Genomic DNA, 18,696 nt, shown 5'->3' on the forward strand with positions numbered 1-18,696 from the left:
TTGGATCAGATTTGGCGTAGTTAGGTGCTCATTTATAAATGAAAGTGAAGTGTGAGATGTATATTTGCATTCACCACAACTGTAAGTTTGACTGCAATAAGATATCTGTGCAAAATTACTGGCTATGCTGAGATGCAATCTGAAGCTATGCGAGACAATATGAACACCTAATGGAACTGTTGAACTTTGTAAAAACTTTACATCAAACTTCTACATGTTCCTCGTTGAAGTTGTGACGTTGCAATCACATTTTATGCATGTGTGTCGGACTTCGCGTTCATTACTAACAACATATGCACAGATTACACATCAAAACCCCATTTCTGTGTCAGTTGCCACTACAGCAGTGTTAAGCTGATATTGCACTAAGAGGCCAACATCATGCCAAATATGTGCCATGAAAGTTGCTGAAGAAAAGGTGAACTTCCATAATCACATACACAAAAAAGGAAAACTATTGAGTGAAAAGAAAAAAAATTGCAAAAGGAGGTTTGTTCACTTTTAAATATTCAGACAAAAAAGAACTGTCTGTGTGAACAAAGCTATACGTCATAGATTAAAAAGAATTCATTCAGAAAAACATTCAGGCTTAGTTATGTTAGTGCTCTGAAAGATCTTGTAAGCCTTTGCCCAAAAAATAGTCATTGGCGGAGGGGAAAAAAAAGACTAAAAAGTTCAGTTTTGCATGATACTAAAAGTAGTGAACCCTAGCCACAATCTATACTTCACAATGTCATGTGCCTTTGTTGCAGCAGTACCAAACCTAACGAAATGAAACACGACCAGACAGCTTTAGATGCAATTCACTGTATTCGCTATATCTGCATTTGTTACGATGAGGCTCGACTGCAATGCACGAAGGTATAGACACAGAGCAGCCGCATGAGACAGCGTGGCATTCGTGTGTTTATTGTGGGCACGGCTGCACTTCCAGGTTGCGGCCAGGGCACATTCCACACACACCGCAAAATTTCCCTGCCGGGACGTTGGTTTGGATACGGCACCGTTAGCACAGTGGGTGGCAGCCCAGGGCGCTTTGATCGTGACGCGTGCAGTGCTCTCACTACAATGGCTTTGCAGCTTGGTGCCTCGTCTCTCCTGTACGCTGCTGGGAGTAGTGGCGGGGGGAGGGGGGGTCCAGTCACCATTACCCACGTGCACACACAGAGCAAAGTGTCCCATACACAAAAGTTTGTAGCACACCTCGTAGAACCCCAGTCAAAAGAGTCGCTTCAAAGCTACCGTTGCATAGGCACCATTCTCTTCCGACACGCTTCCATCTTCCCACTTTTTCACAGCGTTATACAAGACTCGTGCAAAACACACACACACCTTGAATCAACATAACAATCGTTGGTATGCCAAATATGTTACAAACGTAATGACTGCACAACTGCTCACTGCATTTCACTGTCTACATGTGTCTACACCAGATGATGAAAAAAAAATTGTGTGGAAAGTACGTGTTTGTTTCTTAAGCAACATAGAGGCCATCACATGGCAAAACACTTGCCGCACTTTCTATATCAGGGCCCTTTTGCACCCCACCCAAAGCTGGGAGGTGATTGTCAGTATTTGGCACTGTTTTCACTCAACACCTCTCCTTTGGCTGCGGTGCAAAAGAGCCCTCAATGCACACAGAGTGCCGTGCTGTCAAAATGGTAGCTATGGCAATCGCGCATGCCATGCAAAAAACAAGCTTGCAATTTAAGCACTGCCTGGCAGATTAAACTACAGTCTTGACCACGGCTTGCGGCAAGCTGCCCGCATATTTTAGTCGGCATAAAAGTGCGCACACTCTGCGCGTGCCCATAGCAGACAAAAAAAGCACAACACAGGCTGCGAGTGTCTCTGTCCATAGTTGCCAAAAGACACATTGAAGCCTAACACACATGATATGCGGGGGAGAGAGAGAGAGAGAGAGAAAGAGAAAAGAAAAACTGAAATGCCATTGATAGATCGCAGTCCAAACAGAACACATCAGTGAACAACAATAAAATAAACCTAAGAGAAGCTAGCCTGACTGGAGTCTCTCCAGTCAATCATTTCTTTTTTTCTTTTTTCCCTGTATTTTGTAACCTTAACGTGTTATGAGCAAATGTAGGGCTCCATCCTTACTGCTGTGTGAAGTACATGACACACAACATCCTGCAAAAAAATGAAAAAAGGTAGGAAGGGTCTCACCCAGCAGCTGTCCGGAAAGAAAAGGGGGAGGGAAAGAAAGGTGGAGGGGGAGAGAGTGAGAGATACACTGGGTAATAGTCATACATGAAGAGCATGCAAAACAGCCACCAGCACAACACTTCATTCACTCAGGTAGAGCAGTACCAGGCGTTCCAGGATCGTCATCGTCGATGGCTTGGCAGACTGGGGAAGGGGATGAGAAAGCTGGCCTGACGGCTGCAGTCTTTTCCTAGTCTGGCGAGGGCACGGCCTCTCTCTGCAGTGACACACACACACGACCGGGGCAAGGGCAGTGACGACAATTGGTGGATGGGGGATACAACACTTGGTGGCAGCGGTGATACAAAACCACGTTGTTGCGGGGGGGAGGCCAACTGCATAGCACGACAGAGCCAGCTGTCGGGGGGTGAGCGGAGGGGGGAAGAGTCTCCACCCCCCAATAAATAAAAAGGGGCCAAACACCGGGCTGTTCTCTCGTGTATCTTTTTTTTTTTTTTTGGCACTTTGGTCGGTTCACCCTACGCACAACACGTGCGAGCGCACACACACACTGGCAGTCACGTCATGAGTCCCACGTGTGTCGGCTCAGTTGACCAGCAGGGTGTGCGACTCCATGGGAGCGGCCGAGTCGTACAGGGTGTCCGTGTCCTGGGTCGGTTCACCCTGGAGCTGGCACTGGTTGCTCAGGGTGCCAGCGCCACAGTCACAGAAGAACCTGCGGGAACACGTGGCCTCGTGGATTACATTGCGTACACCTTGCGGCAGAGGTAAACGTGCCAAGCTGAAGCAGCGAACACAGAGCACTAACTACAGAAAGAAAAAACCGACTGACTCTCAAGTGAAGCTTTATTGCACACCCATATATGTTACGTGATAAAGCTTTAGTCGAGATTCAGCACTCGTTCACATGTTCTCAGTTCTTTCCCGCAGTCCCACATTTTGTCAATGCCACTTCTGTATGAGCAATTCCTACTTACCAACCTGTGAAACTCTAAAATTTGTAAAAAAATCTTGCAGACACAACGAGGAAAGGAGTAAAAGCACACATTCTTCTAAAATTTGCTCCTGCACGTTTAGCGGGATACATGCGTACATCAACAATTTACTGTTAAGACACAGCAGAAGCTGACAAGCAACATATTCATTTTAGATCAGTTACTTTTTCAGATTTCGCTGGTGCCGATTACACCTGCTTCAGTAACTTGCCTGTGTAAACTTGCTCGAAGTATGTACCATGCCGAAATATTGTGTCTTGCCCTGACATAAAAGGGCGACACAGATACCACTTCAATTTCTTTTTTGCGTGCATTTTTTGGAATACTGCACACACAAAGTTATTTTTCTTTTATATTGACACTGCAACATTTGTAAGAGCATAGAACAAGCCAAAATTCACAAACTTAATGGAAGATTTGGGAAAGCCAGCAGGTGTGGAAAATACCAACCCATGGAGATTTCCATTCAAGTGTGCAAAGGAATGCAATAACAAAAGCAGCAAGTGCATGTTCGTGAAGGCATGAAAGACTCACGACGAATTCCATTGTTGGTGCAGCTAGCTTAATTTCGAGAGAGTGCGTCGGTCAATAAGATTTTCACATTCAAATCGGCAATGGGTTTCAGTGGAGGTCATTATGAGCAGCTAGCAGAAGTGACTTGTAACTTAAGGGGGGACACAGGTTTTAGGGGAAAAAAAAAAAAAGAAGAGGTGAAAAAATGGGTTTCTTGAAAGTGGTATATTCGTAATATACAAACACTGCCGCATGTTCAGACTAACTTTCCCGCATCATGGATCAATATTTTAGCCGCAACATCAATTTACGTAACTGCCGCGAGCTATATTTTGACAGAAAGAAGCATAAAAAGGGGGCTTTTTTCATGCCATGCCGCTGCTGAACGACGTATGCTGTCGCGGCCATCTTGGTCGCATCGGAAAGAACTACTTCACTTCTTCAATTTCCTGCCACATTTTCGTTCGTCCACCAATTCGCTATTTATAAATACTGCACTGAAAAAAAGTCCCAGCGTGTGACCCCATTTGCCCATTCAGTGCACGTGACTAAATAAAGTCCTGCGATTAGCTTAGGCGGCTGGCATCATCTGCTACAGCACACGAACGCATTTGAAAAGCGAACTGCAACGCCATCTTGAAAGTCGCTAGCGTAGCGATGTTGGAATGTCACAAGTTTGCCACTCGAAACAAGTTTGGCAAGAAAAGAAAGCGAGCGCGCTACAACTTCGAAAAGTTCTTCGACCCTGCCGAAAAACACAGTGACGACCACCCGCCGGCGGTTTCACGCGACGGCTGCGACGATGGATGCAACGAACCTGGCGAGAGCGAGCTAGGCTTAACAACGTCGCCGGCCAATAGTGGTCGCAGGAACAGCGTTCAGCACGACGACGACACAAATATGGTGCAGCCAGCGGATTTGCTCCAACAGCAGAAGTAAGCAGGGAAAAACCTTCAACTGGCAGGAACTTCGGCAACGAAGCGGGAATTGAACATGTGTATGAGCGTCAACGATGGTGCGGGGGAGCTGGCGGAGATGGAGTAACGCTTTTATGTTATAAGTGCGGAAGCCATAAGCGTTTTGGTCTCGCGTCTAAAGTGCAGTCTCTGTGGCGGCTCCGTGACTTCTGACTCAGAGGAGCGAGAATAAGGCCTTGGCGTCAAGCTTCTCGCCATTTGTGAAAACTGTGGCGATGTTGTTTCCGAGTGGAGCTCGCCGCATGTGAAAAACAGTAAAACGGTCAACCCCTTCGTAGTGAACATTCTCGCCGCTTGTGCGATGGTTAGCCCTGGAAATTGACAAACCGATGAGCGACGTTTTTGCTGCATTGAATAGCTTGCACCGTGGTCTTCATAACAAAATGTGGCATGGCTATCTCAAGCAGAAGCTGGCGCCAGCGTCGTCTGCTGCCCAAAGGCTGATGGGCGCTGGTGCGCTATCAGTGAAGCCATTGTATAATGACTTGAAACTTGCGAACTCCAGGAATACCTTATTTACTCGCATAATGATTGCACTTCTTTGTCAAAAAAATTGATGCGAATTCATGAGTACAATGATTACGTGGATTAATTTCCCGCGAAAAGAAACAAATTTTTTTTTTCATCTTGCATTTGCTGCAGGATGACAACAGGGCAACAAGCAGGTGGCTGCCGCATAACAGTGCGGGGCACCAAAACAACAATGGCAGCCGGCAGAGCAAACCGAACGCGCCGAACAAGATTTTTTTCTGTGCGTGAGTACATTACGCGTATTGAAACAGTTTCTTCCATATTAGTAATGAATAATATTGTAAATATCGGCAAGTTTGGGACAATAACGTAGCCATGTCCACTTTGAGGGTACAGGAACAGAGGTGGGCGCGCTTAGCTGCCAGTGACATAGAAACACATGGTGGGCATGCTGCGGAAACTGCGGTATTTGTCTTCACTACTATCCTACATTATGCATTTTTCTTTCTTACGAAAGTAATCCAGCGCTACTTCTTAAGCCGAGGACACTGAAAGAGTCAAGTCTGTCAAGTCTTTCAGTTTCCTTGTCTTAAAAAGCAGCGCTGGATTACTTTCATAAGAAAGAAAAATAGCGACTTATCACAATCCAGAATTTCTAGCTAAGTCCATACCCTAATGTGAAACAGAATAGAACAGTCATCGCAGAGCAGCACGACTCTCAACTAAGGGCAGGAATAGCCGAACATGAAGAATTTAAAGTGGAACCTCGATATATCGAACAGCACGGTGATCCCAAAATAGCTTGATATAGCCAGAATTCGATATATAAAATTACGAAAAAAATGCGCCAAAAGCTTCTGCAAATCACTCAATGAACCAAGGGCGCGATCGGGGATCGTTGTTCTGAGCGCGCATTCGGTTGCGCCGCACGCAATTGGCCTAGGCTGCGCCGACTTTGTCGCGACTTAGGCCAATCGCGCACGGCGCAACCGAATGCGCGCTCCGAACAATGATCCCCGATCGCGCCCCAATCGTGGCGCAGTAAATACTCACTTGAAGCTTCGTACAAAGTGTTTATGTATTTATTTCGCTGAAAGTACTGCAGCAGTGTAGCCTGCTTCTTATGGGCAGTCGCATGCTTAAACATGGAGTGCTCAACATAGTTTAATGATCCACAAGCGACAGGACCGCGCCGCAGTTGGGAGCGGGGCAACATCAGCGCTTGCGGGATCAACCTCGGCAGCGCCTTTGTTTAGCCTCTACTTCTGCTGCAATCTCCAGTCCGTCAATCGAAGTATTTTGAAGCGCTGTCAGTAGCAAAGTGTTAAGCGGCGACTGCCAAGACTATTGAGCAAGCCCAGTGAGCATGCGCGTCCTTGTGGATGCAAACCACCAGTCCTCAAGAGGTGTGGCAGGCACAGAACGTGGCACTGAGGAGGAGTCAGTGCGACAAATGCAATGCGTTGTTGACATTGTTGAAATAGCCAAGCCATCGCGTGCGTACGCCGCTACATTCAAATGGCACCTTCGCCGTGATCGATGTGTGCAGCTATAGTGCGCAGCAGTTGGGAAGGCCCATCGTGCCAACACGGTCGTCGATCGTCGAGCAGCAAAGCTCACCGCCAGTCAACAGAGCGCATGTGGTCTGGGGTGACGGAGTTCGGTATATCCATTTTACAATCGACCCCATTAGAAATAAAAAATAAAAAATGCATGCAATCTTCCAGATGAAATAGAAAGTGTTCGATATATGCAATAATTCGATATATCCATGTTCGATATATAGAGGTTTGACTGTACTAGTTAAAAACAAACTCTCCACCAAATAGGGAAAAAATTTAAACTTTTGTTTAGTTTGCTCTTTACACTCAACAGAGCCCACTGCCCGTAGGCTTCCAGTGTTCCAGATATGCATGCATTTGCTTTAAGGCTACATGAAACTTCGATTAACGGAACAGTAAAGGAACTTTCTCCTAACAAGGGTGCACTGCAGATGTGTCAGGCATGATTGAAGTGTAACACCCCAGCTGCCATAGTGTATGCTGCTTACAGTGGCTACTGAATACAGTGGCTATTGTTTCCATGATACAGCGGTGTGTCATGATACAAGACTATAAAGAAATCAGTTAAAAATAAAGTGCACAAGCTGGTCTCTGGACAGCATGAAGCAGCTCTTTTTTTTTTTCTGTTTCAATCTTGGCTTTACTGGACGGAACCTTGCATGGGGTCATTGAAATGAACACACCTCAACAACCAAGTTCCACTATTGCACATCTGCTATGCCATGTAACGAGACAAGACAAACGAATTAAGCAGACAGCTCACCTGTCGTGCCGTATGAACTCCACTTCATGACCCGAGTGACACGTCTTGATGCAGTTGACACAAATGGCGTTGCGGTCAGTCGTGTTGCACGTCTTGCAGCTGCACAACAGCATGGGATTGACCGTGTCAGACTTGCCATGATAGTAAACTGAGTATATTTGGCTGAATTGTGAACATGGCTGAATTGTGGCAAAGCTGAGCAGTCAAATTTGAGTTATACGAAGAAGGCTAATTTAGCTTGAGTCGGAATCAAATTAACCAAATCATCAAATTAACCGTAGTTGAATTACCAGAAGTCTACAGCATAAACATACACATTGACTAAAGCTTTCAATTGAGCAGCTGGAATGCCAGCAGTTTGTTTGTTTTACTGTCAGACCAAGAAAGGGTCTTTATAGGAGTTGAACCAGCCGCAAAAGCACTGACGGAGGAAGATATGACAATTGAATTTAGCGAGTCATTCCATTCTCAATCACCCTCGGAAAAAAGCTGTATTTGAATGTATCATTCCGTGTAACTGACGGCTGTATGTATAAACTGTGCCTGTGTCTAGAGCACTGATCTGGTGAAATTAAACACCGTTCAGATAAATTAATTTTAACCTGATTATGAATAATTAGAAATACAAATTTTAATCGGTCAAACTTAGTCCTTGGTTCTAAAGTGAAAAGGTTTGCACGACTGCATAGTTCAGTAGGAGATTGCCCGCGCTGATATTTATTAAAAATGAATCTGCAAGTCAGTCGTTGAACTCTCTCCAACCTGTGGCATTTAGTAGCAGCGTGAGGGTCCCATACTATCTTAGCATATTCATAATTGGCCGCATTAGTATCTTAAATGTCAGGCTTTCCACTTCAGGAGTTGCGCTATACAATCTTCGCCTGAGGACCCACAGAACTGTATTTGCCCTGCTACAGACTTCACTGATGTGGGTGTTCCACCTCAAGTCAGGGGTAAATATCAATCCTAAATATTTACATCGTGTTTCTCTATTTAATTCATGGGGCCCGATTCTGTATTTATACCTAAGGGACGCGTTCTTCCTTGTTAAAGTCACCGACCAATAAATCGGACAAAGATAATCCGGACATGGACGGTAATTCGGACAGCTTCGCGGCACCATCAATGGCCCGATAGACTTAATGTGTAAAGACGACACAATATTTCGGACAGCCGCCAGCTCTACATTCGATTATACGGACTCTGCCACCCATTATCTCTTCTCGCAAGCTAGACAAGAAAGACATCAAGTATGGCCTCGGAGATTGCTCATTAGATGGTAATCCCAGAGACCTTGCTTTGGTCACAGCACTACGCCTCAGAGAGTTAACTCCAAATGTCGATCTTCGAGGTTTTGCCTAATTATAGGTCGCATCAACATCGCGATCATCACATCCTATTCCGGCAACCCCGTGCATGGCCTGCTCTCGCCGTTCTGTTTGTCGAGTTGCGGAGATCATAGGAAGATATGTTCTACAGGAGAGTTCAGAGCCCTGTATACCCCCCCCCCCCCCATGAATACAGTGCGATTATTCAATTTTGTTCTAATCCTGTCACATTCCACGTGATAGGAAACCAGGCTGCAGATGGTAAGGACCCCACACTTACCGGTAAAAGTCGTGCATGGGAAAACTGGTGTAGCTGGAGATCTTGTACAGGCACTGGCCACTGGTAACAGCCTTCTCAACTGCATTGTGGTTGTCAAAGATGCGGTTCCCTGCGACCAAAATAAAAGCAAGCACTCAGGTTGCGCTCCTAAAAGGCATCAAAGGCTGCACTTGATGCTTAGAAGCATGCATGATCAGCTGTTCTTCCATCAATTTCAGCTTCACTTGAATTATAGGCCAGGAGTGTAATAGCACAAGTTGGCCACTGCAGTAAGGCAATATGAAATGCGCACTGAAGCATGTAGTGAAATCGGAAGCATTCACATTTGCATCCTACAGACGGTAGCACAGCTCTTGCATCAGATTATGGAGTAAATGAGCACGCTTGCAGAGAAACATTTAATACTAACGAACCATATCTGGAAAGCGAGCACTGCTAGAATGGCCAGTAAGCAGTAACAATTAGTAACACAATAAGCAATAACATTTTATGACACAGAGTCACACACTGACCATGGCACATGTTATGGAAGGCTATGGATTAACCTTGACCACCAAGGGGCTATTTAGTGTGCCAACAAGTAATTCTAATTCGTCAAACCAGGCACCTTTATGCAAAGCAGCACTAATAAATGCTGCTGTACTGTTCTTTAAATAATGTTTTGAACGATGCAGCTAAATTAGATATGGATTCATGTCACACTTGACAAATGGCAACTGTTACTGCACATAAAACAGTTTGCAGTCACAAATCTCCATAACTGGTAAGTCATCGATTCTCTCCTGATAGTTTTCCCATATGTGGCCTACTCTTACATAACAAGAGCTCAACACTTGCAGGCTCAGTCTTTTGTTTCTTTAGAATGAAATGTAATTCTCCTTTACCAGTAAACATTTAGCTAAATGAGAGTGCACATTGTAAAATTCATGACATTATAGCAAGCTGGTGTAGGAACATTGTGTTTGCACTGTTTCCATGCTACCAAGACTCCCAGTAAGCGTAATTAGTGCAAAGAAGGTCCTTGATGGTGAGATAACTCTGTATTGGCATGAGTGCACAAGACAAGGCAACGCACCTTTCAGAATTGGCTGGACGCCACTTGCCAGGCAAAGGCCTCCAAACCGGTTGTTGAAGATCTGGTTGAACTCAAGCGTGGCGGTGGCATTATTGGTGATCTCGACACCTGCAGCCAGGCCGTCGAAGATCCGGTTCCGTCGCAATACCGGGTGACTCTGGGTAGATATGAGAACACCGGCCTGTGCATTGCGGAAGATGTCATTTTCTTCGAGCACGCCCTTGCCACCGTTGAAGATGCAGACGCCACCATCACGGCCATCGTAGATCTTGTTGCGCCGCAAGGTAGGGTTGCTGTCCGTCTTGATCCAGACACCAGCCATGGCATTGTCAAATATTTCATTCTGTTCTAGCACGCCGAGACCACCATTGTAGACCAGCACACCACCGTTCTGGCCACCCCATATTTTGTTGCGACGGATGATTGGGTTGCTGCCCGTCCTGCAGAACCAAGGAGAGGTGGCATTGGTCTCATGGGTCATCCCAGCATAAGCTGATCATGATCAGCAGCAGGTTTAAACCCTTCAGTGTCACAATATTAACCTAAATTATGACTAGAACTGACCAAATTTTCTTTTATTACTGAAAAATCCTTTTCAAAGAACAATGTAGAGAATATTTTAAGCATTTTTCATATATAAGAAATTTAAATCATTGATTGCAAAACGAAAGCTTAAAGGTACTATACAGTCAACTTCAGATTTTTCGGTGTCCCTAGGGATAGTGAAAATGTCCGAAAAAACGTATGCATGCTTTTCACTGCCCCAAGGGCCCAAATTGCCACAAGCATGTTCAAAATAGCTCTGAAGGCATGCCAGTACACTTATTAGGTGTATTGGTGCTCGTCCTGTGACAGGAGACGGCAGGTGCATGCATGTGTCCCGGGACAAGTGCGCCTTCCCACTCTTGGTGTGCTTCACTGCAATACTTCGTCCACGCTTCACCACGTAACTGGTGTATTGAGGCGAAGCTGACTTTCGGCAACCAATATTATGCAATGCGTCGTGCTTTCCAAGCTTCGAAGCAACGGCGAGGATTACAAAGTCGGAGTCAGCACCAATGCTGATAGTAGTCAATTCTTTCAATGAAAAGCATGGCACCGAACAGCATGAAGCTTGGTAGCAAATGTTGCCACGAATGTTGCCTTTCGTTGCCACGGTGGTGGCTGCTTCTGCCAGCGGATCTGCAAGCGAGAGCACCTGTTCGATGAGGTGAGATAATCAAAATGGTAGTGGCGGCGGCTTCGATAACGTTTCGTACATGCGGTCACGGCAAAAAGTCAGCAAAATTGCACGGCAAAGGGTTTTTTGCATCTGCAATTTCAGACATTCTAACACAATGGCTCTATGGAGTACATGGCAGTGCTGCAAAGGCATCCAAAAAATTGGTCGTTGAATGTGCAAGATATAGCAAGGTATAGTCTTTTTATTTTCTCTGAACCAGAAGACACACAAGCCAAAGAAAAGGAGAGAACTGCAGTTCGCATCAAGAAGTCTCGTTAGTGCATCCTGTGATAGCACTGCTTTTTCTGTCCTATACATATTTCAACACCACTTGTAAGCCACTATCAACCAATTAGTCCAGCTTGACATCTTGGTAAAGAACCTTTACAGAACGTCAAATATTGTTCCCTCACAAGTGATCACTTATCTATGGCAGTTCACCCACAATTTGAGGCAAGAAATTTCATATGCTAAAATAGGGTGCTCTCTCCCCCTTTCTTTTAATGCATTAGGCATATCTCGCATGCTAATATTACACCACTGCACCTAAGCTCTGCCTTGTTGACACTGGCACACATACATATGAATGTTCATGAATGTTCGCTAGAAAATGCCAGCTCTGAACTAGACTTCATCTCGCAGATGGATCATGCTGCCAAAGTGGTGTAGCAAATTCTATGCTGTATGGGAAATTTGAGTTGAAAGCTCTATATGTTGTATTACTGAAACAACTTGAATCTCCTACTTTCTACAAAGATACAAAACTATGCCGTTGCGAAAATTATCATGAAGAAAGGGGAGACGCACCTGATTTGGACCCCCGAGTAAAGGTGGTTGAAGATGTCATTCTCCTCGAGGCGGCCGTGGCCGTTGTCATAGAAGTAGACGCCCACTTGTTTGCCCGAGTGGATACGGTTCCGCCGCAGCACAGGCGTGCTGCCTGTCGTGATCCAGACGCCCGCCAGTGTGTTGGCGTACACCTCGTTCTCCTCGATGAGGCCCTGACCCTTTTCATGCACATAGATGCCCCCGTGCTGGCCATGGTGGATCTTGTTGTAGCGCACAATGGGGTCACTGCTTGTCCGTATCTGAATGCCCGCCAGAGCATTGCCATGGATGTTGTTGTGCTCAATCAGGCCCCGACCCTGCAAGACAGTAGTTGAAAGCACATTGACACCAGCTGCCAAAAGGAAATTCCAGAAGCCCTGGCCATTTAGAGAAGACAGTCGTCTAACTGAGGAACAGGCAGAGCTTATATTCAAGGTAAATTCTGAATCAAATTCATTGACTTAAACTAAGGAACAACTTTGACAAGCGCTAACTTCTCATTGCTGCCACTGTGTGCAAGCAATTGATTATAATGCAGAAGCAAAAATAATAGAACATTACATGGCTTGGAACGCAAGCTTTCTTTGATCTCATGTCAACTTTGTGTGATGGTTGTCTTTTCATTCACCGGACAATACCAACATGCAAAGCAGCACCTAACGGCCTCTTGTGATCAGAGATACCATCTAGTTTAAGTTGATAAATGTACCTTGCTGCCTGGTGATTTTACATTTAAAAACACCTACGATGCATGCTTTTGAGGAAAGCCTACACCTCTTTTTTTTTTGCCACAGTGCTTCCATGCACAGCACACTACCTTACCACATTGCATAGCTACTGGACCAATGCACATTAATTTGCCACATAAAATTGAGCAACACCAATTGTCCATGCAGCACTGCTTGACCACTGGAGCAGACTTCACCCGAGTCTCAATGGCAGAAATCCAACGTGAAACTTGTGCCATGCCAAGAAAACATTATTGACAAAAGGAAACATGGCAGAACTGAAACAGCAATAACGTGGCTTGGCTAAGTTTGAGTGATAAAGGTTTCTTCAAAAGCGTAGGAGGCATGAGCTCCTACTGTATACTACCAAAAGAAAATTTAATGTTGATTGAACTAAGGGGGAAAACATGACGAAGTGTGCAATTTTGTGTACCGACTACAAATACGCAATTACTGATATGCAAAGCTAACACTAACATTGCTTAGCTCAAGGTAGTGTTGCACTCAATGACAACAGTTTCCGACGAGTTTCTCAATAACAACTTGGGCCATGTACCACAACATTTACAATGACACACTTAATTTAAAGGAAGTGAGATGTCTCAATGGACTATTTCAACACCAGGTCATCTGGCCCATATTCAAAAGGTCATGCTGCTTACAACAGAAAAATTTGTTTTGAAAACGGCCTTTCAATACACCTGCACACAGTGCTAAAAACGAAGTAGACAAACATGCAAATTCTGGGAGTGTGGCATTTAAATTGCAGGCATGAACATTAATGGGGGACGTGGCAACGAAAACTCTTTATGTATTTATTTATGGGAATAAATTGAGGAATTATGGCATGCAGGTGTGATTTGCTATGCTGATATCCTAACTGAAATCAGTTTTGTGCTATCTGTTATAGTTTTCCAAGTTAAAACACTTGACAGCCTCTAATGGTTTTCCCCAAATTAATTCATTAATTACACATAAGTTCGCCAAGATTTTTACGTCCGCTAGTTCACAAAGGCCCATTGTGTGCAATAAAGCTGTTGTTTTATTTTTTAAATGCGGAAATGAGCATAAAAATATCTTTTGAACTTTCCTACGCATATTGCCTAACAACTTTTGCAAAAGCCCATTATGAATTTTTTTATGAAGTGCAGTTAAAAATGGGCAGCTTTATTACACTAATCAATGTTTCAGGATCTAAGAGCAAAAGACAAAATGATTTTGTCTTCATTCGTTGTGAAATGGCACTGGGATGACTGAAAGCAACTGCACAAAATACGAAAGGTCAGAAAACAGAGCTCAAAGTTTCATTTGTTATAGACATTTAAATATTTACTTTGAGCCCTTAAAACCCACCTTTACTCGTGAGGACACATTTTCTTCACATTTTGATGTGGTTTTTTTGCCTCTTTGCAGCAGTTTCGTGCACCTTAGTTGCCTTTTTGATGCATCGTGCATCCATGCATCATACAGAGGTAGATGACAATGCATTCACAATGTTCGCTCTTATATCCTATCGTTGCGCAACCTCTTCATTAGTGAGAGTTGGAGCTTAAATCCACAGCTGAATATTTGAAGCAAAAACTTCCACACTCGCCAATGTCGTGGCGCCATCACGAACACATGTGGGCACACTGTCAACACCGCACGCGGACGCACCGTCACCACAGCCCACGGTCACGTCATCAGCACCACAAGCGGATGCACTTTCCCGGTCACCCATGTGTACCGGTCGTGCCTCATCGACAAGCTTGGTGGCATCCGCTTCTATGAGTAGTTTGCTCCCTCTGTTACATGCCTTTCATGGTCTTCAGTACATGTGGGCCGTTCTGAACTTGATTTCTTTGGGGCTCATCACAGAACATGTGCGTTAAGCTGCCACGATTGTCAATCACATTCACTGGAACTTGCAGTTTGCTGCACAAATGCACATGAGAGAGGTTTGGCAGCAATTCAAATCTACAGTAGCCAATAGGAGTATGCCCTGGGCCCCACGTGACTACTACGCCCAATCGCAATGCTGCATTTGACTTTTTATCGCTTGCGTTTGCTAGCAGATTTTTCTGTGGAGGAATATGTTGCTTCAGCTATCTTTAACTCCCATCTCTATTCGTCCCGATGATACCAAGATGGCAGCACTGCGTCAACGGATAGCCGAGTGATCTGCAGTGTGACGGGGCCTTCCGAAGCCCCGTCAGCACTCTAGATAAGTGCTGTTTTTTTCTATTTCTACCACATATTTTGCTATTTCGCCACGAGGAAAATAAGGGACCGTGGATCGTAAAAAAATTAAAATATAAAATTTTCACAATTTGACAACTTCAATTGCCGCATACCCCTTAAACTTTAACCCAGACAAACGTAAACGTTCATTAAGTCTTGCATGAAATATTAACGTACCGTATTTACACAATTGTAAGTCGACCCCTTTTTTAAAATTTGAAAGTCTGAAGTTGTTGGGTCGACTTACAATCGAAACCAAAACATGGCCCCGCCAAAAAAAGCCATACCATCGAGAGCTACAACGCAGTTACAAATTTATGTCTTCTCTATGGCCCTACCCGTAACTTTTCGCTATCCCGCGTGTTTGTTCGCTTTTCGGAAGAGTTTTTCAACATTTTTGAGAGTCTTACAGTGCATGCAACACTCATGGGGGGTGTCGATAGTTGATAAAAGCGCCGCTGTTCCCATTTGCGGCGGCACCCTCAGAATGGCGGCGCTTGCGGGGAGTATCGGTAGTTCATGGAAGAGCAGACACCGGTTTCTCTTTCTCTGTTTAAAGGCATTGGTATTCGTTTGACTAACTTCTTGACGCGCTCCACTTCGGCTACGTGCTACTTCTACGCTTCCCCAGTCGTCATGAGTGCTGCAGGCCCACTAATCTTTCGGCACTCGTTCACAGCAGCGTTCAAGAGGGCTGCCATCCTTTACGCCGAACAAACAAATCACTGCGCAGCGGGCCGCAATTTCGATGTTTCTAAACGGGTGGTGCGAGAGTGGCGACTGCAGCGAAGCGAAATTTTCACCTGTGTGACGGCAAGTGAGAAATTTCCCACGTGCCGAAGTATGGACGCTTTCCGGAGCTGTAGGCTAAGCTTGCGGCGTACGTCGCTGAAATGCATGATCGGTCCCTGCCAGTGAAGTGCGACGTGGTCATGAAATAAGCCCGGACCTCCGCCTTAATTTTAAGGTTCTGCTCCACCGTGAGTACGAGTGGCTGGCGGCAGAAGACTGCGAAATTACGCCAACCGGACCTGTCAAAAGAGCCTCCCTGACGGCTGAGTGTGGTTGGGTGCATTTGGCGTGGGCTGCTGTTCTGCAAGATGTCCTGGTGCGGTCGTTTGCCAAATTTGAAATTTTGCTGGACCACGACGCGCTGTGGGACCGCAGCAACGATGACGATGGCAGCACTAGTGAAGACGAGTAGTCCAATGACCATGTCAGCTACTAATAAATTTTCGTTATCAAATGCACCCTCGGGTTTTTTTTTTTTTTTTCCAATCAAGCGATATGGGGGGGTCGACTTACATTCGAGTCGACTTACAATCGTGTAAATACGGTAAAAGCAAAATTTTGGTTGATATTATAAATTTGATCTATCAGAGGGTGGCACAGCTGCAGATAAGTCTGAATAAGTGAGTTGATAAAAAAATTCTTGCTCTTAAAAATTTGTTGGCAACAGTACAGTCAACAACCGATTTTTCGGACCCTCTAGGGAACGTAAAAACGTACGAAAATTCAGGCAGTCCGAAAAAATGAATGCATGCAAAAGACGCACTTTTTTCTTTTTTTCTTGGATCTAGAGGTAAAGGGCGAAGTACCAGGTTTTCGAAACCCTGCCAAAGCATCAGATAAGTGTCTATAAAAAAACGCATTCAGAAACTGTATGCAGCCGACTGCCGGTTTATTATGTACATGTGCATCGTCGAGCAGCCAGTTTTATTGCTGCAGTGGCTTGAAGAACTTGTTGATTGTTGTTTGGACAGCGTTCCAGTTGCATGCGATCATATTCACCTCGATCTGAGCAAGGGTCATGTCAGCGCTGTACACCGATGAAAGAGTCAACAGTGCTCGCATCAACTCGGCGCTTGTAGGCACCGGCATTGGCTCCTCATTTTCAACATCGGAGTCTTCTGAATCCCCCACAACCTGACTCCTTGCTCCATGCTGAACTCCTTGCTCACGTCAGCCTGTGATGGGCCGCTCACGACTGGCTTAATAATGGCGGCTTTCTTCTCCATCGTTAACCAACGGTACTGCTTTCTGCGCTTCGATGCCATCGGCGAGGACGACGAAGACGGAGTGGGGGCCATCGAAGGCAAGCGAAATCCTCAAGTTGCGAACAGTGGAGTTTGCAGACGAGCGTCGAAGCACTCAGGCCTAGCGTCACAGAGCACACTTGACACAACCGCACAACCACACACCACGCTAGCCAAAACGTGGCCTACGCAAACAAATGAAATGGCGCCGCTCCGGAAACTCCACCGGAGGCGGAAGCGGAAGTGCGGCAATAAACAGAGTCAGCGTGGCCAGACCAAATTGGTGTGTGACAGCTAGATTTGGCTAGTTGTGGTTCAAAGCGGTGATATGCTTCGGCTGGAAGTCGATTTCCTGCGCAAGGGCGCTGCGAGAGGAGCCAAAGGACCTTCCAGCGCGTCAAAAAGTCCGGAAAATTGGACGGTGGGGGGTTCAAGCGTCCGAAATTTTAGATGTCCTTATACATTGATTCTATGGGGCTTGTGGCGGTGCCGCGAAGACGTCCGAAATATCAGGCATGTCCGAAAATTTGGGCGTCCCAAAATTCAGTCGACTGTATATTGAACCCGTTTACATCTAATTATCTCGTATATCAAACATTACAATTACACTGAACAAAAATAGCGACTCCCGATATATTGAATATCAAGTGAAGCAAAGGTGGCAGGGAAAGCCGCTGACACCCCCCCCTCGAAGTGGTTTAGCTCAGCGGCTCATGGGCAGCTCTATCATCCATCGGCTCTCCCTACCATGACCACGCCACGTCGGGCGAGCTGTTGACACACCACTGCTAAAAATTATCCTGGCCCACCTGCAGAGCTTGTTCAGACAGTCAATCAGAGGCTTTTGTGTTCTTGTCGTGCAAGTGCATGTTGTCTCACTACTTTTCTCACTGATTTTATTCGAAACTGCTTCAGACATGCCAGCTTCCACGTGCCCTTGGTGATGACTGAAAATTCTGATGAGTGGAACGAAGCCGTTGCCAGTGTTGCCAAAGTTTGGAGAAAACTGTCAGGATTTCCTGAATCCACTGACAGTCAACGTGTTTATGAGTGCGGATGATGGTGTCGTGACCACAGGAGAGCTTGAAAACCAGGACTACATTGACAACATTGTACCGAACAAAAGTGAAGGCAGGCACAATTAAGGAAGCAACAAGGTTCCTCTGCCTGCATCCTCCAAGGTGTGGTGCACTCACACTAGTCGAGCGCCTCCGCGCGAATGTGGAATGTTGAGGCCTTAGCTGTTCTGGCTCCTTGGAAAACGTGGAGAAAATGTATGCTGTTGCTCAGCAGAAGATACAAGACTATTTCATGTCAAGCTAAGGTAGTTTCATCAGTAAGGTGCTTTTATAAATGGTACGTGCTTTTATGACACCCCAATTCTTAAGCCCGCTATATCAAATTATGCCCTATGTTAAACTGACAGAAGTTTCTTTTTGCAAGTTCAATATAGCGGCGTTTACATGAATACGACAGAAGCGTATTGTATCTACTTTCAAGCGTATCGCATCTCA

At 45.4% G+C, this 18,696-nt stretch overlaps 1 protein-coding gene across 1 annotated transcript in view; it reads right to left on the bottom strand.

Annotated features, from left to right (window-relative positions):
- Nucleotides 1-893: 893 nt before the first annotated feature.
- The window catches only part of FBXO11 (F-box protein 11), a 41,012-nt gene continuing 23,209 nt past the window's right edge, over nucleotides 894-18,696 (bottom strand). The window contains exons 8-12 of the mRNA XM_075674074.1: nucleotides 12,178-12,515; nucleotides 10,149-10,588; nucleotides 9,074-9,182; nucleotides 7,466-7,564; nucleotides 894-2,899 (exon numbers count right to left, since the gene is read on the bottom strand). Of these exons, the coding sequence (XP_075530189.1) occupies nucleotides 2,770-2,899; nucleotides 7,466-7,564; nucleotides 9,074-9,182; nucleotides 10,149-10,588; nucleotides 12,178-12,515 (1,116 nt within the window). The 3' untranslated portion in view covers nucleotides 894-2,769. The remainder of the gene's footprint in view (nucleotides 2,900-7,465; nucleotides 7,565-9,073; nucleotides 9,183-10,148; nucleotides 10,589-12,177; nucleotides 12,516-18,696) is intronic.

This window comes from Dermacentor variabilis, chromosome 11, assembly GCF_050947875.1.
Source record: "Dermacentor variabilis isolate Ectoservices chromosome 11, ASM5094787v1, whole genome shotgun sequence".
NCBI lineage: Eukaryota > Metazoa > Arthropoda > Arachnida > Ixodida > Ixodidae > Dermacentor > Dermacentor variabilis.